Source organism: Amphimedon queenslandica, unplaced genomic scaffold (genome assembly GCF_000090795.2).
Source record: "Amphimedon queenslandica unplaced genomic scaffold, v1.1 AMPQUscaffold_13208, whole genome shotgun sequence".
NCBI classification, from domain to species: domain Eukaryota; kingdom Metazoa; phylum Porifera; class Demospongiae; order Haplosclerida; family Niphatidae; genus Amphimedon; species Amphimedon queenslandica.
The window spans coordinates 79,173-102,997 of NW_003546556.1; the positions used below are offsets into that span (position 1 = coordinate 79,173).

Consider the following 23,825-nt stretch of genomic DNA (forward strand, 5'->3'; position numbering starts at 1 on the left):
AAACCCATTAGTTCCATTGTCACGAAATCCGTGACAAGCAAAAACCCATTAGTTCCATTGTCACGAAATCCGTGACAAGTAAAAACCCATTAGTTCCATTGTCACGAAATCCGTGACAAGCAAAAACCCATTAGTTCCATTGTCACGAAATCTGTGACAAGCAAAAACCCATTAGTTCCATTGATCCTGTATATTCTGGTACATGTAGATGTTTTATTTCTTGCTCTTTGATTCTCTCCTTCAGATCGGTGTTTCCTAACTGAAGGGGATAATTGTAGGAACCTCCTCATTGATGAGGGGGAGGAGTGCGACTGTGGACTCAATTTCAATCAAATTACCGGACTATGTTACAATGACAGCTGCTGCAATGGCTCCATATGTCAGCTGGCAGTGAGAAATGAAGCCTCAGTAGATTGCAGGTCAGTATTGACAATATACTGTATCTCTCAGCATCAGCTTCATGAGCTGATAACCACTAGCTGCAATACAGTACATGACATTTGGAGCAACTTTATAAATTCATAAAATATCCAATTTTGATCAGAATGAGCTCAAAATTTCTATGCAATATAAGTACATGTATATCCAGGGTTGCCAATAGGCTACGTGGGGCCCAGGGCAAAAACTTTGATGGGGCCCCTACTAATACAAATCTCCCCCTTATTAATAACAGCGATTAACAAAATGGCCCAGCAAGAGTTAACTTTAAAAAGTTGTCATGATTCTTTGATCTTTTTCTGTGAAAATCTATGCATACTTTACTACTGACCAGGTGCTTGGGGGCCCCCTATTGATTGGGGGCCCGGGGCAAAATGCCCCACCTGCCCCCCCCCCCTATTGGCAGCCCTGTGTATATCCATCAGAAAATGTAATTAAAATGAAGAATTTTCTCCTATTAATTTTTGGCAAAATTTGGCCCATGATCCTGTACTATTTCCCGGTATAGCAAGGCTGCAAAAGTCGTGGCAGCCATTTTGTTTGGGGGTGAATCCTACTTAGTAACGCTACCGCGTTACTAATATAGTATAGTGACTTTGGCTCGATTTTTGATAAACTTAACAAATTTATTATTATTATTATTATTTCTATTTTCATTTTCTATTAGTCCTCAACAGGGCAGCTGCTGTCTACAGAACTGTTCTTTCAGGACCCTGGAGAGTAACTTCACTTGTTTCCTGGAAGATGACTGTGCTTTCAATCAAACTTGCAAATATCCTTTTATACAGCACATGTACATGTCACAGGATACATACAATGTATACATGCAAATCTAGCACCTGTACTATATAGCCCATGCCTTTTTTTTAAATGGCTCTGAAATCATCTCCAATTTTTGTTAACTTTTCTGGTACATATTGATGTTCTTGTGTTACATGTACACGTATGTAGAAAGTTTGAGCTGATTCCACTTTAATTTCTTTAGTTATGAGCATTTTAAGAATTATGCCAAATTTTAAAAGAATATAATTGTGTGTCCTTAACTCTTTCCTACTGGGACCAGTGCTGCTTGTCCAACTCCTGAACCAATCCCATCTGAAAACAACACAGCAATACCTTGTAATGGAGGAAGCAACTACTGCCAGAATGGGGTAAGAGAGAGAGAGAGAGAGAGAGAGAGAGAGAGAGAGGGATAGGGAAAGAGAAAGAGAGAGGTGGGAGGGAGATGGAAGCTAATGAGATGCAACAGAGAGAGAGCAAAGTTTACAATAATGGAGCCATTAGTTCACGTGCCTCAAAAGGTACAATGTAGCTATAATTACATTAAACTACTCGAGCACAATAATTAGTGACCATATTGGTACTATATGGTATGCATGCTCATACACAGTATAATGTAAGTACATCATTATTTATTCTAAGTTTACACACATACATTCATTTCCTCACTTTAGGAATGCACTGGATCAATATGTGTACCACTCAACCTCAGAGACTGTGAATGCACTCAACAAGACTTGAAGTGTCACGTTTGCTGTGAACTTAATGAAGTATGTACCTCTACCATTTCACTAGCAGAATCCAATGACACTGCAAGAGGTTACCTTCCCAATGGAGAGGGTCAGTTCCTACAGGTTGGATTCCCTTGTAATAATTTCAATGGATACTGTGACTTCCTTAATTCCTGTCAACCAGTCCAGAGCGAGGGTGCCTTAAGAAGACTGACTAATCTATTGACTGGGGAACAACTTGAAAGCATCATACGCTACCTGACAGAGTATTGGTGGGCTGCTTTGGTTGGTAGTGTTGTCACTCTGGTCGTTTTGTTTTTGGTTGTGTTGGCCTGCCATTGCTTACTCCCTCGTCCTGAGCACATGAAGAAAAGAGGAGAGAGGCGCAAGTCGTTACGTAGGAGTTATTCTCAAAGGAGGAGGTCCAGAAGAGCAGTAAGGAACAGTGATGAATATCCCATGAGTGGGTACCATCAACCTGCTACTGCCATGCAGTATGGGTAAGGAGGGAGAGAGGGAGGGTAAAATTTAGTAGTTGAATTGAGGAGTACATGAATATCTTGACTTCATTGCTTGATGATGATAATAATAATAATAATAATGATAATAATAATTGCTTCATAACCAAATATTTATTTTTTGTCTTTTTTACAGATATTAGAAGAAGTGCCAGACCCTATAAACTATAATCATTGTCCTATGTCGTGTTCTTTTTCTCTATCCCTCTCCCCCCCTTTCTCTCTCTATAATCATTATCATTATTCAATAGTTGTGTGTAGTAGATAATCTGGGTATTATTATTATTTTTTTATTTTTACCTAAATGTTCTTAACTTATTTTAATAAAATAATGAATAAAATAAATAAAAACTTCTTAATTTTTTAATTGCTTTGAATTAATTAATTAATCTTGTTTCCCTCCTTTTGGCGGGAAACAGAATAAGCTCCGCCCACAGTGAAAGGCGCGTCTATTTTGTAGCGCCTTTACAGAAAATTCTCTTCGTTCTTTCTCTCTCTCTTTTCTCTGAGCCAGCCCATGGATAGAGACTAAGCCCTCTTCTATTCTGAGCGCCAGTGATAGGAAAAGCTTAACCGTGAAAGAGCGAAGGATTTATCTGTTAGAAGCCTTCCCGTACAAGTGCCCCGTGTTTTATATAGCTTTATAATCTACAAGAAAGCACCAAGGTTAGCTAGCTACACTTTAAGAACCCTCCCCTCGCTTATAAAGCTTTAAAAAGAGCTCCCTGTTCGTTGAAGTGTTTAGAAACAGTGTACTTTGGCAGTTTTCTCAATTTCTAGTAGTAAATGATCACTGGTGTGTGTATGCGTATATACTGTATTAGGCCTGCGCTTAGTTTGTGTATTGTCTATGTTTATGTACATGTACTTTTGTGATTAAATATACTGTAATCATTAAATGTATACTTACTTCATATTTATTTTATATTAAAAGTGAGAACAAGATTTTCCAGATGTACATGTACATTTATATCCACATATTACATGTACTTATTTTAAAGTTAAAATCTTCATATCAGTTGTAATGATATCTTCTGTAATATTTAGTTACTGAATAAACCCCCTCTAGCCCTCCCTCTCCCCCTCCATAACTAATACCATTTTGGTAGTAAGTGTAAAAGTGTCAGCTAGTCTCTGGAATCCTTATAAAGGACCCTGTTGACACCTGCTTTATGAATCAGTCCCATTGTGGCTTACCACAGTTCCCTCCTTCTCCTCATTGTGTACCCAATGGCTGAATTATAGTGTCTGTGTACTGGCCCTTGTTTCTGTTTATCTAATACCTTGTGCTAAAAGACATTGAATTACTGACCAACACTACTGAGATACATCTGTAGGTGTTCTCCTTTATAATGAGGACTGCCCTCTTGTAGTAGGTACTTTTATTTGAAAGGTGTCCTTAATATAAACCCTACACTACTCACTATGTTAACAGTATGTCTATTAGTACTGCACATTGTGTATCTCAGGGCATGAAATATAGCAGAATATAGGCATACACTGGTAATGAAGTGTCTTATCCTTATTATAGAGGCTATCCTGTACTGTATAGTAACTTGTATTTATTAGCTACTGTATCTCTTTTCTTTTCTTCATAGCATGACATCTTCATCGGTCTACCCAGCACTCCAGTCAGTTCTTTGTTCTCCTCCTCTAAAAGCTCCTCGGATTGCTTGGTTAGATGTCAAAGCCCCTTCGTCTCCATCGCCTGGTCCTTCTCCTCCTCATGGATTCTCTCATCATCATGGTGGTGTTCTTTGTTCTCCTGTCCATCACATCATAGAAGAGAAGGGTCCTCAAGATGAGACGGTGACATCAAGTGTGTCATCTTGTTCGTCTTCTTGTGTGTGTACATTCATCAATGAGGACAATGTGAGAGGAGGAGAGATGTGTTCAAGAGAAGACGGAGCCTCCAACGATGATGTAAGACTCTCTCTCTCACACACACACACATCATTACTTTATTTTATAAATATTTCCCCACTATATTCATAGTAAATTCCTTAAACCACAATCCTTCATACTACTGAGTAGGAGTGATTTAATTATCCATCACATGTTCTCATATACTAATTGTACACTTTTAGCACATACCAATTAATGCCTCCATACAATGTCTGTGTGTGTCTGTGTGTCTGTGTGTGTGTGTGTCTACTATTCGTACAGTCACTATGTGTAGTACAGTATATGTGTATGTACTTGTACTTATAATTGAATGTGTTGTATGGTGTTTGTTGGTGTGTGGTAGCACTATTAAGAATCATCATCTATAGTGTTTTATAGTGACATGTTTATATTCATAAGTGACACTGCATGCTCTCATTGTCCAGTTAAGAAGCTGTTGCTTATATAACACATAATACAAACATATACAGAACATATAGATGTACATGCATCAAGAGGTGTTAATGTGTCATGTAGTGAGTCTCCATTGATTTATACATTATAATGACATGCAGTGTTACTACCTGTGATTGTATTCATGTCCTGAGACCAAGGGAGGTGGTTATACTATTCACAGTTATTATACACTGATCAGGCATATGTGTATGGAACTTCAAAGTATGGCTAATCATTGGTGGTGCTTCCTTTTCTTTATATGGAAAGTGGTCTGACTGGTTTTGCTGACTTGTTTGTCATGTTTTTTATTAATTTGTTGAATTATTAATGAAGCAATCACTGAGTATTGATACGTTTAGATGTTCTGCTTAATTACTCTCCCTCTCTCTCTCTCTCTCTCCCTCCTTTCTCCCCCCTCTCTCTCTCTCTCAGGAGGTCTTTACTGATCAAATGGTGTCTCATGTTTCTCCAAAGAAGAGAAAGCGTCTTCATGGTGACAGATACCCTCCTTTTGTAAGTATAGACTATAATTATTAAAATGAAATTCAACCTCTCTCCTCTCTCTCCCTCAGTTTTCAGTGTTAGTTCCTGATAGTTCACCTCCTCCAGTACAGCAGCTAGTCTCTCCTAGTCAGTCTCATCAGGTGTTCCCCTCTTTTACAATCAGCGGAAATTATAACATCAACAATAATGGGGACACGTCTCTTAGTCACATTAATTATAATAAGTTTCTTTGTGGTGATGCTGCCACTTCTTTCACTGTCTCTTCTTCTCCTTCTGCTGTGACCCTCAGCAACCAACCTGTCTCATGTCTCTGTAGTAGCAGTAATAGCAGGTGGGGAGGGAGAGAGGGGGGAGGGAGGGAGAGAAAGTGAAAGGTTGAAGTGGGTTTTGAGGGAATATTTTAATTGTGTTATTAGCAAAGAAGCTATACATGTGCTACTATTATTATTTATTTATTTATTTATTTTCATTGTTATTTTTTCTAGTTCATTTTGTCTATGTTCAAGTCTTATCTGTGACCAGTCAAACTTAGTAAGTTTCATTCTCTCAATCTTTTTTAAAGTCATAATCTTACTATAATTAATCATAAATTAATGTGTTATTCTGTTGTCCAGCTAGTTCAATTATAGTGTTATCTCTGGTATGTTTAATTTGTAATGTTCATCAGGCTCTCCCTCTACTATGTACAGCTTTCTAAAAAATATAATAATTAATAATAATATTTTCTTATTTCTTTTCCTGTTTGTATTATTTCTGACATGTAGGTGTAGCTTCCATGTTACTTCCTTTGTCATGTTAATAATAATGATGATGATGATGATACTAGTAACATGTTTTGGACAGTATAGCGTACAGTGTCCTCATGTTCTCTTCTTCTCTCTCCTTAGGCTGATGGTTTAGCTTCACTCCCCAGAGACCAGGCCTTCCTTCCTGACGACTACCTTCCAAATTTAACCCTTCCCTCACTCAATTATGAGCAGTTAGGGGTGCAGCAGGTTGATATAACGCCTGCGGACGAGACCAAGCCACTAGTTATTAACACTGTGTCATGTGACAGTGGTGGGACTGCTGATGGGGCAGGGCAATCTAGTGAGGGGGCGTCAGCTATTGTATCATCAGTGAATCCCGGTGATATTAATAACCCGTTAGTTACTGTGTGTGTACATTTAATGTAGTTATTGTTTTATGGTTTTATGTAACACATGTATAATGTACCTGTTCTTTTATCTTTAATTAAGTACATATGTACTGGACATGTCTTTATTGGAATCTTCTCTCTCTTCCTTTCTCTCTCTCTCTCTCTCTCTCTCTCTTCCTTTCTTTGTTCAGTTTTTCTTTCATTCGTTCTTTGCCTCCATTGACAAGTGAGATTACTAACAGACCTCCGGTTTTACCGAGGAGAACAAGAAGGACTCCTGAATTCTGTCTCGTCCTTGACTTGGTAAATAGACACACACACACATATAACCTTATCTCCCTCCCTCTCTCTCTCTCTCCCTCTCTCTCTCTCCCTCCCTCTCCCTCTCTCTCTCTCTCTCCCTCTCTCTCTCTCTCTCTCCCTCTCTCTCTCTCTCTCCCTCTCTCTCTCTCTCTCCCTCTCTCTCCTCTAGGATGAGACTTTGGTCCATTGCAGTCTGTCTAAGTTAGAATTGGCCAATTTCACTTTTAAAGTTGAGTACAGCAACCAGCTCTTTGATGTGTACGTCCGTCTCAGACCCTATTTCCACGAGTTTTTAGAACGGGTCTCAAAACAATTTGAGGTAATTAAGAGTTCTATCAAGATTCTATCACGTTTTCATTCGTTTCTGTGTAAACAGAAGCATAAAAAAGGCACAAAACTATACTGATTGCACCGTTTTTGTTGCTGTGTAAACGCAGCCTAATAATGATGATAATGATAACAATAATAATGATTATTATTATTATTATTATTATGAGAGAGAGAGTGAATGAATTTATACAGTAATAACAATGCTAATGATGCTTATTAATATTCATAGGTGATCCTCTTCACTGCCTCCACTAAAGTGTACGCCGATAAACTGTTGGATCTCATCGACCCATCAAGACGACTAGTCAAGCACAGGCTCTTCAGGGACCACTGTGTCTGTGTGGACGGTAACTTTATTAAGGAACTGGGGATCCTGGGGAGAGACCTGGCCAAGACTATCATTGTGGATAATTCACCTCAAGCTTTTGGATATCAGGTAAGGAGTGATTTTAATCTTTACTTGAAGAGCTAAGTTTTTGTTACTTGATAACGATATTCCATTTTTACAAATTCCAGTAAATTTTAGACAACTGGAACGTGGATTATCTAGCTTTATAATGTACATTTGTTTTAATATTTCTTCTCCTCTCCCTCCCCCCCCCCTCTCTCTCTCTCTCTTCTCTAATTTGGCATCTATTCTCATCCTGTTTCCATATTTGGTAACATGTTTAGTGTTTGCAATGTCTTTAGCTCTCACGTTTGTTTACAAACAGACAGTGAAGTCATTCTCGTCTTATTTTGATATTCAAATTTTAGTTGTCCAACGGAGTACCCATTGAGAGCTGGTTCATGGACGAGAATGATGAGGAACTTATGAAACTCCTCCCCTTTCTAGAGTCACTCCTGGACAAGGTATGAGTACTATATTATGGTAGTACATTATTTTAAAATGTAAAATTTTTAAAATGGCCATAACTCAAAAAATATTTGTCAGAATTAGTTCAAACTTGCTACACAGCATAAGGACATCAATATGTATCAGAAAATGTAATAAAAATTTGGTGTGATTTTGCAGCCATTTTTGGAAAAAACCATGGGCTATAGCCTTGGCTATTTTTCAGAATTTTGACGTTTTCTTAAAGTGGCCGTAACTTGAAAAATTGAACTGAGAATTGAGTCAAACTTGCTACACAGCTTAAGGATATCAATATGTATCAGAAAATGTAATAAAAATTTGGGGTGATTTCAGAGCCAATTTTTGGAAAAAACCATGGGCTATAGCCTTGGCTATTTTTCAAAAATTGACCCATTTTATAAAATGGTCATAACTTGAAAAATTTGCATTAGAATTAAACATCCATGCAATTTTTGTATAAAAAACAGGAGCTATCATCAATTTTTTCATTTCTTAGGATGATGTGAGACCATTAATACGTGACAGATATTGTATGCATGAGATTATATTGAACTATTGAATCACTCCCCCCTCCCCCTCTCTCTCTCCTAGTGTATCAATGTATATCCTTGTAATCTCCTGTTGTGTAATCTTTTTTTGTATTTTTGTGATGTAAATATACACAAATATATATTTATCCTTTTTTCTTGTTTATTATTTTTGTATGTGCATGTATGGTGTACATATATATTGCTTTGTGTACCTTTTTTGCTATATATAATGTACGTGTTTATTTTGTATGTTAATGAAATATTTAATCACTCCAATTCTACTGTTAATAGCTCGTGGCTCTGCATTGGATAACTACCCGTATAGCGGGAAATTTTGGAGGGAATTAAATTTGGCGAATTTGGCGTTTTGATAGCCATTCGCCAAAATTAAACCCACCATTTTGAGCCATTATACGCATGCTCAATGCACGTGGCCACCAATTCGCCAAATTAAAATCCGCCAATCACCAAAATTTAGCAATTCGCCAAATTTTAGTCCCTCCAAAATTTTCCGCTATACGGTATAGCAGGGTATTTTGTTAAAAACTTGATTATATATTGACTGTGTTGAATGTTATGAATACATGTGATGGGTAGAGTCATGTAACTGAAGCAGTGAAAGTTAATGGGGAATTTCAAGCACTGCAAATTAAAAAGTCAAAACTTAGATATTTAACAAAAAACTACAACTAAAACTACATGAAAATCAAACTTGCTATATACAACATCTAACAAAGCATTCACATATGAAGTTATTAGTCACTACAGTATAAAGTATTATCTTAATTTCCTGGGTCTGTCTACACATTATACTTGTGGTGGATAGCCAGGCTGAGCAGGGTATCCCAGCTGAGGTGGATAAGGAGCTTTTTCAACATCATAACCAGCAGCAGGAGGTGGGGGTTGTTGATTATAAGTAGGAGGAGGAGGTGCAGCAAGATTTGTAGTTGTTACTGTAGCACTAGTAGCACCAGTAGTGACTACTGTAGCACGTCCATTTCTTCTACTATTAGAATTAGCACCAGCAAAACCCAAACAGCAACTTATAGATATTGGTACAGCAAATATAACAATCAAGCATATGAGAACGGATACAACTATTCCAGCAATGATGCCTGCTTCGTTACTAGTGCCTCCATTGCTACTGCCAGTACTAGTGGGGCCTAATATATAAGAATATTAGAACTATCAGTTTGTTTTGTTCCATTATTCTGTTACCTTCAGTGCTTGCATATCGACAGGTGCTCAGTGTATTTCTTGGTGCAGCTTGACTGGTGTCAAATTCTAAATACCGGTATAAATTATTTCTCTAATCACTGTCAGTATTATATCAGCAGCTTACCACATCCCAAAGCAACATCTTCACTGTGTCTACAGTTATGATATTGTGAAGAAGGACAAGATTCACAAGTAGCAAGACAAGTGTATGAACTACTGCAAGAAACACTGTCCAGCCAAATAGGTTGAGAGCTAGACCCAGCACTAGAAACACAAACAATATGTTAATTGTTTTCACAATAACTGAACTAACAGGTTTCCACTGTATGAATAGTAATCACTGTATCCTAACTGACGGCAGGCAACTCTAGCATCAGTTGGACCAAAGCTATCATCACATACTGTACCCCACTGTCCATTACAATATACTTCCAGTCTACCATAACTTGAATAAGTACCTCCTTGTAGACGAATCTGTCCAGAATAAGGATTATTCCAGATTCTTGTAGTATCTGGCATATTAGCAAAAATTATAAGTATAATTGAGGGACAGCATTGCAATAATAATGGTATGTTGATTCATTAACTTACAGCAAGCTACATAAACATCATATGTTGAATAATAATAAGAACAACTGCTTGAAATGGATGTAGTAATAGTACACTGCTGTAGAGTCAAATAGCTACTACTAGAGCAACTAACACCAATAATGGCAGCACTGCTGTCAGTTCCATAACTATACATAAAAAATGAAAATAGTGAAAAAATCTTAAAATAGCATCAATGTTTATGCTAATGCTGAAAGTGCAATAATGCAATCACTCTTGTTGACGCTGAGGTGAACAACAACATTGTCAATAACAGCTTCTTTACCTTGATGTGCTCCCAGTTCTACCATAACTTGATGCTCCATTATACCCCAACTGGTTACAAATGACACTAGCTTCAGTGCTACCAAATGAACTATCATAACAAATATTGCCCCATCTGTTTGTACTGTAGGAACTGGTAAAGTAATAGATTTGAACTATTCCAGCTGTAAAAGTTGATGAGAAAGATCCACTTCTAACAAGTCGAATTGTTCCACGACCTATGATAGTATTGAGTTGAATGAACAATAACAATATGCAAGAACAACTTACTCTGACAGTGAGCAGTGTAGATCAAACCCAACAGTAGCAACAGGACGCTTAGTAAACCCATTATTCTTCACACAAGATGCTCCACACAGCAGTTACAAACCAGTCACTGGTGCATATATATATAGAGCTTATAATGAAGGTGAAACACAAATTTATAGGCCAGTACATGGCATGAGCCATCAATTGGTAGCAATTCTGAGAGCAATAAAGACTTGGTTCTCTTTAAGTACTTTAAAACTTTAAAAATTTTATAATAATAATAATAATAACAAGAGCTGATAATAAAGCAATAAGAAAATACAATGAGTTATAGCTTGTGGCCTAAGTTCTACTAACAAGGCAATAGTACAATTATAGTAATAATTATATTAATATTTTGCTGCTGGATAAGCTGGTGGGGGAGAATTATATCCATGTTGAGGTGGTTCAGCTTCATATCCTTGTGGAGGATAAGCATATCCTTGAGGAGGATACCCCTCCTGTGGTGGGTAGCCAGCCTGAGCAGGGTATCCCTGCTGAGGGGGATAAGGAGCTACTGCTGGTGGTGGTTGCTGATTATAAGCAGGAGGAGGAGGTGGTGCAGTTGCATTAGCACTAGTAGCTACTGTGACATTAGTAATCTGTCCAGCAGTAGCACTATATCTAATAGCCGAAAAGCGACATATTAAGCATAATATTGTTATCATCATCATAAGGACACCACAACTTAATATGATGAATGCTGCAGTTGTTCCTCCAATGATAGCTGCTGTCCTTCCATTAGACCTGTTAGTCCTGGGGCTGCTAGTGGAAGTACTGGTGGGGCTATGGGTATAAGATGTGGTGGTGCTATGGGTATAAAATGTGGTGGTGCTAGTGGAAGTATAAGTAGTAGAACTGGAACCTATTAAAGATAATAGAAATTACTTTATTTTATTGCATGCTTTGAGAATCAGCATCAGACATTAGGTCAATTACATTGCAAAGCAATCAATAGATATACCATTTAATTGATATGTGCTATTATAACACATTTATGATACATTTCATGCTTTAAAGTTACCCAAGTGATACAACATACTTATTACTCAAACATTCTATTTACACAGCTACAGTTTATTTGAAATTGTCAATTGCTATGATACTATTATCTATTAATAGATCTATTACCCCATCTATTGTCAGCATATCGACAGGTACTTAATGTATTTCTTGATGTTAATTGAAAGCTGTCAAATTCTAAAAATATCAAATTAAATACTCAAATAAAGATGAAGAAGCTTACCACATCCCAAAGCAACATCTTCATTGTGTCTACAGTTATGATATTCTGAAGAAGGACAAGATTCACAAGTAGCAAGACAACTGTATGAACTGCTGCAATAAACACTGTCCAGCCAAATAGGTTGAGAGCTAGACCCAGCACTAGAAACACAAACAATATTTTAAATGCATTGTTTTCACAATAACTGAACTAACAGGTTTCCAGTATATGTACTGTAATCACTGTATCCTAACTGACGGCAGGCAACTCTAGCATCAGTTGAACCAAAAGTATCATCACATACTGTACCCCACTGTCCATTACAATATACTTCCAGTCTACCATAACTTGAATAATTACCTCCTACTAGATGAATCTGTCCAGAATAAGGATTATTCCAGATTCTAGTAGTATCTGTATGATAACAACAGTTATAATAAGTATGATTGAGGTACATGGTATGCTAATTCATTAGATTTATTATAACTTACAGCAAACTACATAAGCATCATATGAATCAAGAGAGCAAGTGCTTGAAATGAATGTAGTAAGAGTACACTGCTGTAGAGTTAAGTAGTTACTGCTAGAACAACTGACATCATCAAGAAGGGTAGCATTAAAGTCAGTTCCATAGCTATAGAAGAACATTGAACTTTTATCTTAATTAAATTAAGATAGTGTCGGTATCTAATGCTGAAAGTGCAATCATTAATTAAATTTGAAGCTGCACTAGCAGCACTATACACGATGAGGGTATTTTAGTGACCTTATTTTTGGATAAATAATGAACAATTCAGCAAAAAATATTTTGAAGCATACACATATAATCCATTATCAGTTATAACAACAGCTTTACCTTGATGTGCTACCAGCTCTACCATAGGTTGCAGCTCCATTATACCCCAACTGGTTACAAATGAAATATCATCACAAATATTGCCCCATCTGTTTGCAGAGGAGGTACTGGTAAAGTAATAGATCTGAACTATCCCAGCTGTATAAAATGGTGAGAAAAATTCATTTCTGACTAGTCGAACAGTTCCACGATCTACAATTATGTTTTGTATAAGATTAAGTAATAATAATGACAGCAACAACAAGTTAAATAACTTACTTTGACAGTGAGCAGTGTAGATTAAACCTATCAGTAGCAACAGGACACTTAGTAAGCCCATTATTCTTCACAGAGGACAGGAGCTATCCACTAGTCACAGTACAATTATGAATGAATGTCACACACACAATCATAAGAAGTTTATAAACAGGATGTGCTGGAAGCCTTGTATTAAGCTGATTCTGCAAAGGCCAGTAGTCTAGACACTTAACTACTGACTGACTCTGCAGAGCAATGGTAGATCTATTATCAATAGTCAAACTTTTATGAATGGAATTAAAGTACATGCAGAAACAGTAAATATCTTGTGCAATATACATTCTACTAAAAATAATTATACAAAGACACACATTTAGTCAAAGTATTCTATGCTGGTGGAGAGCTTTGTGGTGGTTAAACATATTCCTTTGGAGGATATCAGGCTGAACAGGATATCCCTGCTGAGTTTGATAAGGAGCTACTGCTGGCGGTGGTTGCTGATTATAAGCAGGAGGTGGTGCTGTTGCATTGCTAGTAGTAACTGTAGTACTAGTAGCACCAGCAGTTACTATACTTTATCATGTCTACTCTTATTCCTCCTACCAAGTGGAGTAGCAGAAAAATGAAAATAGCAACACATACAAACTATACATACAGCATGCTGTGTATCATGCAGGATAATTTCCAAACCCCTGCAAATACTCCTCCAATGATATTTCCTGCAATATCTGCAAATACCATGATCAAAGACAGCAGTTACATAAACTGAAAGTGACCACACATGCAAGTACTTCATTAGTAAACAGGATGCAGACTAGAAGCCAGTAATACCAGCCAATCTACAGCAATTTGGTCATGCCAAAGCACTTCAAAAGGTAAAATTACATTTAAAATGATAATAACAATAATAAAGGGAAAATACATAACTATATTAAGTCAGCTACAGTTTGAGTACACTATTTTCTACTAACAAAGCATACTGACAATAAGCTAATGACAGTATGATACTAATATTGTGCTGCTGGATAAGCTGGTGGAGGATAATTATATCCTTGTTGAGGTGGATAGCCAGGCTGAGCTTCATATCCTTGTGGAGGATAAGCATATCCTTGAGGAGGATACCCCTCCTGTGGAGGGTAGCCAGGCTGAGCAGGATATCCCTGCTGAGGTGGATAAGGAGCATTTTCAGCATCATAACCAGCAGCAGGATAAGCTACAGGAGGTGGTGGTTGTTGATTGTAAGCAGGAGGAGGAGGTGCAGCAACATTAGTTAATGTAGCACTAGTAGCAGTAGTAGCACCAGTAGTTACAACTGTAGCACGTCCACTCTTTCCACCACGAGCAGCAGCACCAATTCCAACACCCAAACAGCAACAGACACATATTGGTATTGTTATTATGAGGATGCAAAATATGACAAATGATGCAACTACTCCTCCAATGATACCACCGATTCCTGAAGTATCAGTTGTAGTCGTGGGGGTACTAGTGGTGACTGGAGTGTTAGTGGAGGATGCAGGAGAGTCTATTGAAAGTAATAGAATCATGAGTTTATTACCTATAGACTTATTGGCATCAGACATCAGGTCAAAATACAATTAATTTGTGTGACAATAAACCTGTAGCCCATGGTTTTTTCAAAAAAATGGATCCAAATTCACTTCAATTTTATTACATTTTCTGATGCATATTGATGTCATTATGCTGTGGAGAAAGTTTGAGTCAATTCCAGCTTCAATTATTCAAGTTACAGCCATTTTAAAACTTATGCCAAAATTCTGAAAAATACCCAAGGCTTTAGCCCATGGTTTTTTTCCAAAAAATGGCTCTGAAATCACCCCAAATTTTTATTACATTTTTTGATACATATTGATGTCCTTATGCTGTGTAAAAATTTTAATGGATTCCAACAAATATCTTTCAAGTTATCAGCATTTTGAAAAAGCATATGCATCAGAAAATGTAATTAAATTGAGAAATTTTCTACTTGTCAATTTTTGTGAAATTTTACAAAAATCCTTGTACTATAGTACAGTGACTTTTGTCCGATTTTGGAGCAAATTAAAAAAATCATAGAAAATCCAAACTTGATTGGAATCAGCTCAAACTTTCCACACAACATAAGTACATATATATGCATCAGAAAATGTAATAAAATTGAGGAATTTTTTACTTGTCAATTTTTGTGAAATTTTACAAAAACCCCTGTACTATAGTACAAGGACCTTTGTCCGATTTTTGAGCAACTTTAAAAAATCATAGAAAATCCAAACATGATCGGAATCAGCTCAAACTTTCTACACAACATAAGTACATCTATATCCATTAGAAAAAGAAATAAAATTGAAGAATTTTCTACTTGTCAATTTTTGTGAAATTTTACAAAAATCCCTGTACTATTATAGTACAAGGACCTTTGTCTGATTTTTGAGCAACTTTAAAAAATCATAGAAAATTCAAACTTGATCAGAATCAGCTCAAACTTTCCACACAACATAGGTACATCTATATTCATCAGAAAATGTAATAAAATTGAGGAATTTTTTACTTGTCAATCTCTGTGAAATTTTACAAAAATCCCTGTACTATAGTACAAGGACTTTTGTTGGGAATTTTAGGAAATTAAGGAAATTGCATACTTTCATAGGAAGTATACAACACAGAATACTTCATATGAAATTTTTGTCACTAATACTATCAGTACATTCAATCACTCTTACTATATCGACAGGACCCTATTGTGTTACTTGGAGGAGTTCGAGAGGTGTCAAATTCTAAAAATATTAAATTAATTATTACACAGTCGATCATTAATAAAGGAGCTGACCACATGCAACTGCAATATCTTCACTATGACTACAGTCATGATATTGTAAAGATGGACAAGATTCACAAGAAGAAAGGCAACTGTATGAACTGCTGCAATAAACCCTGTCCAGCCAAATAGGTTGAGAGCTAGACCCAGCACTGTAGATAAGGAGTAAGGTTATTTTAATAATTTAAATACTCAGTACTAACGACGAGGCTCCAGAATGATAAGTAGTGTAATCACTGTATCCTAACTGACGGCAGGCAACTCTAGCATCAATTGCATCAAAAGTATCATCACAAACTGTACCCCACTGTCCATTACAATATACTTCCAGTCTACCATAACTTGTGTAGATCCCTCCTACTAGACGAATCTGTCCAGCATAAGGATTATTCCATATTCTAGTAGTATCTGTATACATGATAAAGATTGTTATTATTATTATAATTGTGATGATAATAATATGAATGGTGCAACTTGCACTGAATCCGAAACAACTCACTTATGCTGTTCAGATGGACAAAACTTCACTTTCAAATTATCGACAAAATGTCATTGTGATAAATTCAAAAAGGATATGTTTGTCAATCACTATCTTGAGTTTGTTTTCAATAACTGAGGCATGCTAAAATCTAAATTTTGCTTCTCTACAGCAATTTTGTTCCTTAAAAGTTGCATTTATTAATGTTTACAATTTGCTCAGTAAGTTAATACTTCTACTGTAATAATTATTTAAGATACATAACAGTATGCCAAATGAACTTACAGCAAACTACATAAGCATCATATGAATCAAGAAAGCAAGTGCTTGAAATGGATGTAGTAAGAGTACACTGCTGTAGAGTTAAGTAGTTACTGCTAGAACAACTGACATCATCAAGAAGGGTAGCATTAAAGTCAGTTCCATAGCTATAAACCAGCAAAATAACAATTACAACAATTAAATTCTTTTATCTACACATATAAACTTTGTAATGCCTCTTAATTAAGATCATGCATAAATGTTTGAGGATACATTGGGATAATCACCCTATATTTTAGATGAACAATTCAATATTCAAAACACACACACATCAGTATAATAATAAGAGCTTTTACATTGTTGTGCTCCCAGTTCTACCGTAGGTTGATACTCCATTATACCCCAACTGGTTACAAATGACATTAGCTTCAGTGATACCAAATGAAGTATCATCACAAATATTGCCCCATCTGTTTGCAGAGGAGGTACTGGTAAAGTAATAGATCTGAACTATCCCAGATGAATAGATGTATGAAAAAACTCCATTTCTAACTAGTCGAACAGTTCCACTTCCTATTTTGTGTGCAAAAAGTAAAAGCATATATTATCATGTAGTGCAAGAATAGCTCACTTTGACAGTGAGCAGTGTAGATCAAACCCAACAGTAGCAACAGGACGCTTAGTAAGCTCATTGTTCACACAAGACTGAAATAGCAGCAGTTAATGTCAGTGAGTAGCTACAAGAGCTCTAAAGTTAAAAGTTGTGTGTAGTTGCTTTGAATTTGCAGCAACTTGCCTGGTCACGCCCTCTCTTCAAACTATGATTGCAATTAAACTTTACATTCATGCCTTCAAGTTGAAAGCAAGTTGTGGTCATTAAACTTTCGGGTCAACTATGCAGGGATATTCCCCAGGGTCAACATGATGAATTGTTGCACTCATAAACAGGATGCAGACTAGAAGCTACCGATCTGCTTAAAAATTAGTTACTTTGAAAAGAATAAAAATTTGGTCATTACAAATCACTTAAATAGTCACGATAACAACTAACAACCATACAAAGGGAAAATACATAACTAAACTAAGACGATCAGCTACAGTTTGAGTATACTTTGTTCTACTAACAAAGCATACAAAATTAGTTAATGACAGTATAATATTATTGAGCTGGATAAGCTGGTGGAGGATAATTATATCCTTGTTGAGGTGGATAGCCAGGCTGAGCTTCATATCCTTGTGGAGGATAAGCATATCCTTGAGGAGGATACCCCTCCTGTGGTGGATAGCCAGGCTGAGCAGGGTATCCCTGCTGAGGTGGATAAGGAGCTTTTTCTGCATCATAACCAGCAGCAGGATAAGCTGCAGGATAAGCAGCAGGAGGTGGTGGCTGTTGCTCATAAGCAGGAGGAGGAGGTGCAGTAAGATTACTAGTATTAGTAGTAGTTACTGTAGCACTAGTAGCAGTAGTAGTACCAGCAGTTACTACTGTAGCACGTCCACTCCTTCCACCACGAGCAGCAGCACCAATTCCAACACCCAAACAGCAACATATACATATTGGTATTGATATTATGAGGACACAGCATATGACAAAAGCTGCAATCACTCCTCCAATGATCCCTCCTATGTTAGCTATTAATTTAAAATAAATAATAATAATCTGCTACAACTTTATTTCATTTCGCTACCTGAGGAGTCAGCATATCGACAGGTACTTAGTGTATTAGTTGAATCAGTTCGAGAGGTGTCAAATTCTAAAATGGTTATGTAATCACTTTTTACATGTAGCATAGAGCAACAGCTTACCACATCCCAAAGCAACATCTTCACTGTGTGTGCAGTCATGATATTCTGAAGAGGGACAAGATTCACAATAGGCAAGACAACTGTCTGAACTGCTGCAATAAACCCTGTCCAGCCAAATAGGTTGAGAGCTAGACCCAGCACTAGAAACACAAACAATATTTTTAAATGCATTGTTTTCACAATAACTGAACTAACAGGTTTCCACTGTATGAATTGTAATCACTGTATCCTAACTGACGGCAGGCAACTCTAGCATCAGTGAAACCAAAAGTATCATCACATACTGTACCCCACTGTCCATTACAATATACTTCCAGTCTACCATAACTTGAATAAGTACTTCCTTGTAGACGAATCTGTCCAGAATAAGGATTATTCCAGATTCTAGTTGTATCTGTACAATGTAACATAATAATAATAATACCATTAAATCTATTAACTATTATATAACTTACGGCAAGCTACATAAGCATCATATGAAGTACGAAGAGAGCAAGAGCTTAAAGTTGAAATAGATGTAGAAAGAGTACACTGCTGTAGAGTTAAATAGTTACTATTCGAGCAACTAACATCATCAATAATGGTAGCACTGCTGTCAGTTCCATAACTATATGATATGATAATTATACATTTGATTTACATAGAATGTGTCACAATGGAAGTGACTGTAAAGCCAGGCATACACTAGGCAACATGTTGCTGGCAACATTTGTGGTTACTTTGATCTTGTAAGCAACATGTTGCCAGAAATAGAACAGCCTTCTATTTCTGGCAACATGTTGCTTAAAGCCCACCATCCACTATTCAACTTTGGCCACGTTTACACAGCAACGAAAACGATGCAATCCGTATAGTTTTGTGCCTGTTTTATGCTTCTGTTTACACAGGAACGAATGAAAACGTGATAAAATCTTGATAGAACTCTATGGAAACGAAAACGGTGTTCAAAGTGGATACTTTTAAAACGATGCGTTTTGCGTTGCTGTGTAAATGTAGCCTTTGTTGAAAGCAACTTTGTGGTTACTTTGATCTTATGGCAACTCTGTTGCCTGAAATAGAACTCAGTTCTATTTCAGGCAACAGAGTTGACAGCACATCAAAGTAACCACAAAGTTGCTTTCAACAAAGTTGAATAGTGGATGGTGGGCATAAAAGATCAAAGTAACCCCAGATGTTGCAAGCAACATGTTGCCTAGTGTATGTAGAAGAGTTGGAAATTTTCAACTCATTATAAAAATGAATTTTGGGTAAATTTTAAAATTCATAAAAAATCTAATTTTCATTGAAATGAGCTCAAACTCAATACACAAGACAAGTACATGTATATGCATCAGAAAAAAATTATATAAAGAATTCTAGTCTTTTCATTTATGTGGCCCGTGACAATCCACTGACAAGAAGCTGCATGAGTACTAGTACCAAGAGTACAATAATATGTACTCTGGTACTAATATGCCAATATCCTGTGGAAACCCTGTTAACCCATACATCTTTAATTGTGTAATATATGCATGGGCATAGCTCTTAATTAGGTTGATGGACTAATAACTCCATTTTTGGACAAGAATTCAAATAATTAAGTGACAAATGTAAACATTTTCAATAAGGAAATTGCATCACAGTATAATTATGAATTAAAATTCTCCACAAAATATTCCATGCATACCTTGATGTGCTACCATCTCTACCATAACTTGATGCTCCATTATACCCCAACTGGTTACAAATGACACTAGCTTCAGTGCTACCAAATGAACTATCATAACAAATATTGCCCCATCTGTTTGTACTGGAGGAGCTGGTGAAGTAATAGATTTGAACTATTCCAGCTGAATAAGATGATGAGAAAGTTCCACTTCTAACAAGTCGAACAGTTCCACGGTCTATTAAACAAATTAAGAAATTGTCAAGTTCAAAAGAAACATGTAAAAATAAACAGAACTATTTACATAGCAACTGACATGTTAACCCAACAAGTATGTAGATCAAATTAAGCCATACAGTCAGCAGAAATGTTAGACAATATATTTGGCATTTTATACCATTTAAGGTGGGTTCTTGATATGACACATTGTTTTTCATGCTCTAGCGTCACGACTGGAAGTGCTATATGAACCAATGGGAGCATGCGTCAATGTGTCAGAATAGAAATGTTTTCTAATGTGACACATGCTCCCATTGGTTTATGGCAGCACTTCCGGTCGTGATGGACGTGCATGCGTGATATTGAGAACCCACCTTTAGACCGTAAATGTCAAAATTTGGCAGAATGAATCGCTTTATAAAGTTTTCATAATGTTTATAACTGACATATGGTTCACCAATCTGAAATGCAGAATCGCCAATACGTCAGTAAAACTTTTACTGCAGATAGATCTAGTGTGTAACGTGCACCCATAGATATACAAATATCCATGGGTACAAACACTATACTCCACAGTGTATATCTATGGTGCACCGTAGCCTCACGGCTAGTCTACCTTAGGGCTAGTCTACCTTAGGGCTAGTCTACCTCAGGGCTAGCCGCTGCATTGACCGGCGAACAGACGCGATTCAATAATAATTATGTGAACAACTTACTTTGACAGCGAGCAGTGTAGATCAAGCCTATCAGTAGCAACAGGACACTTAGTAAGCCCATGACAGTCACAGTTTAATGCACAGGAACACCAAAAGGACAGCACTTAACACAGAGAGCTTCTAGAGAATCACCGTACCGGCCGTGACTAATCGGGCCCAGCCCACAGACTATACAGCTGTGCTTTTATATAAACATGATAAACTATGATGCCGTAGATCTACCGGAAATGATATTTTATAATTATGTTATCTCTTATTTCTAATAAAGGAAAGGACAAAATACTAAAATGAATCATGAACTAAGTTCTATAACAAAGCCGATAGTCACTACTGAGAGTATTAGAGCTATATCATTGTTATTATCATTGTCAATATTGTGCTGGATAAGGTGGTGGAGCGGGATATCCTTGCTGTGGTGGATAGCCAGGCTGAACAGGATATCCAGGCTGAACAGGATATCCCTGCTGAGTTGGATAAGGAGCTACTGCTGGAGGTGGTTGCTGATTATAAGCAGGAGGTGGTGCAGTAGCATTGCTAGTAGTAACTGTAGTACTAGTAGCACCAGCAGTTACTACTTTAGTACGCCCACTCCTCCCACCACGAGCAACAGCACCAATTCCAACACCCAAACAACAACATATACATATTGGTATTGTTATTATGAGGACACAGCATATGACAAAAACTGCAATCACTCCTCCAATGATCCCTCCTACATTAACTATTAATTGAAAACAATATATACGTATGTTATTATAATTTTATTTTATTACCTGGATTGTTGGCATATTGACAGGTACTTAGCGTATTACTTGAAGCAGTTTGAGAGGTGTCAAATTCTAAAAATATTAAATTAATCATTACAAAGTCGATCATTAATAAAGGAGCTGACCACATGCAACTGCAATATCTTCACTATGTCCACAATTATTGTATTCTGAAGAGGGACAAGACTCACAAGAAGAAAGACAATTGTCAGAAGAGCTACACAGAACCCTATCCAGCCAAATTGGTTGAGAGACAGACCCAGCACTAAAAATAAAGAAACAGTCAAATTTTAATGAAAAATATAATAGTGACATATGCTTACAATTTGCTTCCAGAATGATATGTAAGGGAATCACTGTATCCTAACTGACGGCAGGCAACTCTAGCATCAGTTGCATCAAAGGTATCATCACATACTGTACCCCACTGTCCATTACAATATACTTCCAGTCTACCATAACTTGAATAAGTACCTCCTTGTAGACGAATCTGTCCAGAATAAGGATTATTCCAGATTCTTGTAGTATCTGTATGATAACAGAAAAAGTTGCTGCACTTTATGTTGTTACTAACTTACAGCAAACTACATAAGCATCATTTGAATTAAGAAGAGAGCAGAAGCTTGAAATAGTTGTAGAAACAGAACACTGCTGTAGAGTTAAATAGTTTCTGTTAGAGCAACTAACATCATCAAGAATGGTGTCATTAAAGTCAGTTCCATAACTATATACAAAGTGCAGCTAACTCAAAAATAATTATATATCACTAAAACTACATTTGTACTAATTTTTCAAATAATGATAAAGGTAATAAATGGATCAAAAAATAAGTTGTAGGAATATAGAGCAAAGTTCAGTAAATTCTGGCAAGCACTATTGAAGGATACTGTAATGGGAACAAAATGATTTTGTTTTGAGAGTATTTACTGCACTTCCTAATAAACATAGTCAAAAAGGAAATGTGTACGTGTGCTTGATCAGTTTGATCACATGACTGACTTGTTTATAATCATCTAGGAAACGGTATTTTGATGCACTTATTGCTAGTTAAATTTTGAAGCCAATTTGCCAAATTTGCACTATGATGCAAAATTTTGCTTCACCAAAATTATATTTATAATAATACATAGTGTGTGCATATAGTTATACCTTGATGTGCTACCAGCTCTACCATAACTTGATACTCCATTATACCCCAACTGGTTACAAATGACATTAGCTTCAGTGCTACCAAATGAAGTATCATCACAAATATTGCCCCATCTGTTTCTAGTGGAGGAACTGGTAAAGTAATAGATTTGAACTATTCCAGATGAATAAGAGGATGCAGAAACTCCATTTCTAACTAGTCGAACAGTTCCTCGTCCTAGAGCTTTTTTTCGTGTGCAAAAATAAAATAAAAAACCATTATCAATGCATTTAAGTGTAGAAATAGTGAGCTCTCATATCCTTGCCAAGTCTAATAAGGACAAATACAATTGACAACTTCTCACTGTTAATAAGGTCTAGTATGTTAATTTAACACTACAGCTAGCAAACCAAAGTAATTAGTCAGTGCTACCATTTACTTATACTATACGCACAAAGTACTCATAATTGCATTTAAAGCATTGCCTGTGTAAAGACATATACAATATCCTACATAGATCTGCCCTCCTTAAATTATAAAAATTATAATGATAAGAATATTTATTACAACACAGATCTATGTGGGTATTAAACTTACTTTGACAGTGAGCAGTGTAGATCAAACCTATCAGTAGCAACAGGACACTTAGTAAGCCCATTATCCACACAAAGAACTTTCTACTTAGACTATAGCAGTAAGATATTTTAGTCAGGAACTGCCCCAATAGCTCACAGCGTTAGTGGTTGTAGTATCTATGCTCACAGTTGTTTTAAATTATCACACCTAGCCAAAGAGGAGCTTAAACAGGAAGTGATTTAACTATG

At 36.6% G+C, this 23,825-nt stretch overlaps 3 protein-coding genes and 2 long non-coding RNA genes across 7 annotated transcripts; 1 reads left to right on the forward strand and 4 right to left on the reverse strand.

The window, feature by feature from the left end:
• The first annotated feature begins 2,893 nt into the window (after window positions 1–2,893).
• LOC100637093 (CTD small phosphatase-like protein 2) lies at window positions 2,894–8,744 on the forward strand. Its single transcript, XM_003388751.3, has 11 exons — window positions 2,894–3,133; window positions 4,066–4,390; window positions 5,240–5,320; window positions 5,380–5,642; window positions 5,797–5,842; window positions 6,199–6,455; window positions 6,641–6,752; window positions 6,922–7,071; window positions 7,312–7,518; window positions 7,839–7,934; window positions 8,435–8,744. The coding sequence occupies exons 2-11, from the start codon at window positions 4,067–4,069 to the stop codon at window positions 8,495–8,497; spliced, it is 1,599 nt and encodes a 532-aa protein (XP_003388799.1). The 5' UTR covers window positions 2,894–3,133; window position 4,066; the 3' UTR covers window positions 8,498–8,744.
• A 408-nt stretch (window positions 8,745–9,152) lies between these two features.
• Window positions 9,153–10,934, reverse strand: LOC109584459 (neurotrypsin-like). The gene is made up of 7 exons (XM_020000209.1): window positions 10,830–10,934; window positions 10,561–10,777; window positions 10,278–10,423; window positions 10,000–10,198; window positions 9,811–9,950; window positions 9,687–9,752; window positions 9,153–9,631 (listed from the first exon to the last, which is right to left on the reverse strand). The coding sequence occupies exons 1-7, from the start codon at window positions 10,888–10,890 to the stop codon at window positions 9,276–9,278; spliced, it is 1,185 nt and encodes a 394-aa protein (XP_019855768.1). The 5' UTR covers window positions 10,891–10,934; the 3' UTR covers window positions 9,153–9,275.
• A 2,122-nt stretch (window positions 10,935–13,056) lies between these two features.
• On the reverse strand, window positions 13,057–13,240 carry LOC109584460 (uncharacterized). Its single transcript, XR_002186021.1, has 2 exons — window positions 13,187–13,240; window positions 13,057–13,120 (listed from the first exon to the last, which is right to left on the reverse strand). It is a non-coding gene; the product is annotated as an uncharacterized LOC109584460 (long non-coding RNA).
• Window positions 13,241–17,691: 4,451 nt separating this feature from the next.
• LOC105313838 (neurotrypsin-like) lies at window positions 17,692–23,762 on the reverse strand. Of its 3 annotated transcripts, none has more exons than XM_020000207.1 (7): window positions 23,599–23,762; window positions 20,192–20,408; window positions 18,981–19,132; window positions 18,721–18,919; window positions 18,526–18,665; window positions 18,408–18,473; window positions 17,692–18,351 (listed from the first exon to the last, which is right to left on the reverse strand). In XM_020000207.1, exons 1-7 carry the CDS (start codon window positions 23,657–23,659, stop codon window positions 17,879–17,881), a joined length of 1,308 nt encoding a protein of 435 aa, XP_019855766.1. In that variant the 5' UTR covers window positions 23,660–23,762; the 3' UTR covers window positions 17,692–17,878. The 3 variants fall into 3 exon arrangements, with proteins under 3 accessions (XP_019855766.1, XP_011405882.1, XP_011405881.1); XM_011407580.2 differs by lacking the exon at window positions 23,599–23,762 and adding an exon at window positions 21,106–21,257; XM_011407579.2 differs by lacking the exons at window positions 17,692–18,351; window positions 18,408–18,473; window positions 18,526–18,665; ... (1 more) ...; window positions 18,981–19,132; window positions 20,192–20,408 and adding exons at window positions 21,334–21,826; window positions 21,879–21,944; window positions 21,998–22,137; ... (1 more) ...; window positions 22,451–22,596; window positions 23,022–23,244.
• Window positions 20,425–21,090, reverse strand: LOC109584461 (uncharacterized). The gene is made up of 2 exons (XR_002186022.1): window positions 21,038–21,090; window positions 20,425–20,989 (listed from the first exon to the last, which is right to left on the reverse strand). It is a non-coding gene; the product is annotated as an uncharacterized LOC109584461 (long non-coding RNA).
• Window positions 23,763–23,825: the final 63 nt, after the last annotated feature.

Coding starts and splice junctions, on each gene's coding strand:
- LOC100637093 (XM_003388751.3), top strand. CDS start 4,067: ATGACATCTTCATCGGTCTACCCAGCACTCCAGTCAGTTCTTTGTTCT. Junction 7,072..7,311: donor GGGTCTCAAAACAATTTGAG/GTAATTAAGAGT, acceptor TAATATTCATAG/GTGATCCTCTTCACTGCCTC. Junction 7,935..8,434: donor TAGAGTCACTCCTGGACAAG/GTATGAGTACTA, acceptor TTCATTTCTTAG/GATGATGTGAGACCATTAAT.
- LOC109584459 (XM_020000209.1), bottom strand. CDS start 10,890: ATGGGTTTACTAAGCGTCCTGTTGCTACTGTTGGGTTTGATCTACACT. Junction 10,778..10,829: donor CTACACTGCTCACTGTCAGA/GTAAGTTGTTCT, acceptor ATACTATCATAG/GTCGTGGAACAATTCGACTT. Junction 9,632..9,686: donor TCGATATGCAAGCACTGAAG/GTAACAGAATAA, acceptor CTTATATATTAG/GCCCCACTAGTACTGGCAGT.
- LOC105313838 (XM_020000207.1), bottom strand. CDS start 23,659: ATGGGCTTACTAAGTGTCCTGTTGCTACTGATAGGTTTGATCTACACT. Junction 18,920..18,980: donor TGATGCTTATGTAGCTTGCC/GTAAGTTATATA, acceptor TACATTGTACAG/ATACAACTAGAATCTGGAAT. Junction 18,474..18,525: donor AGATGTTGCTTTGGGATGTG/GTAAGCTGTTGC, acceptor TAACCATTTTAG/AATTTGACACCTCTCGAACT.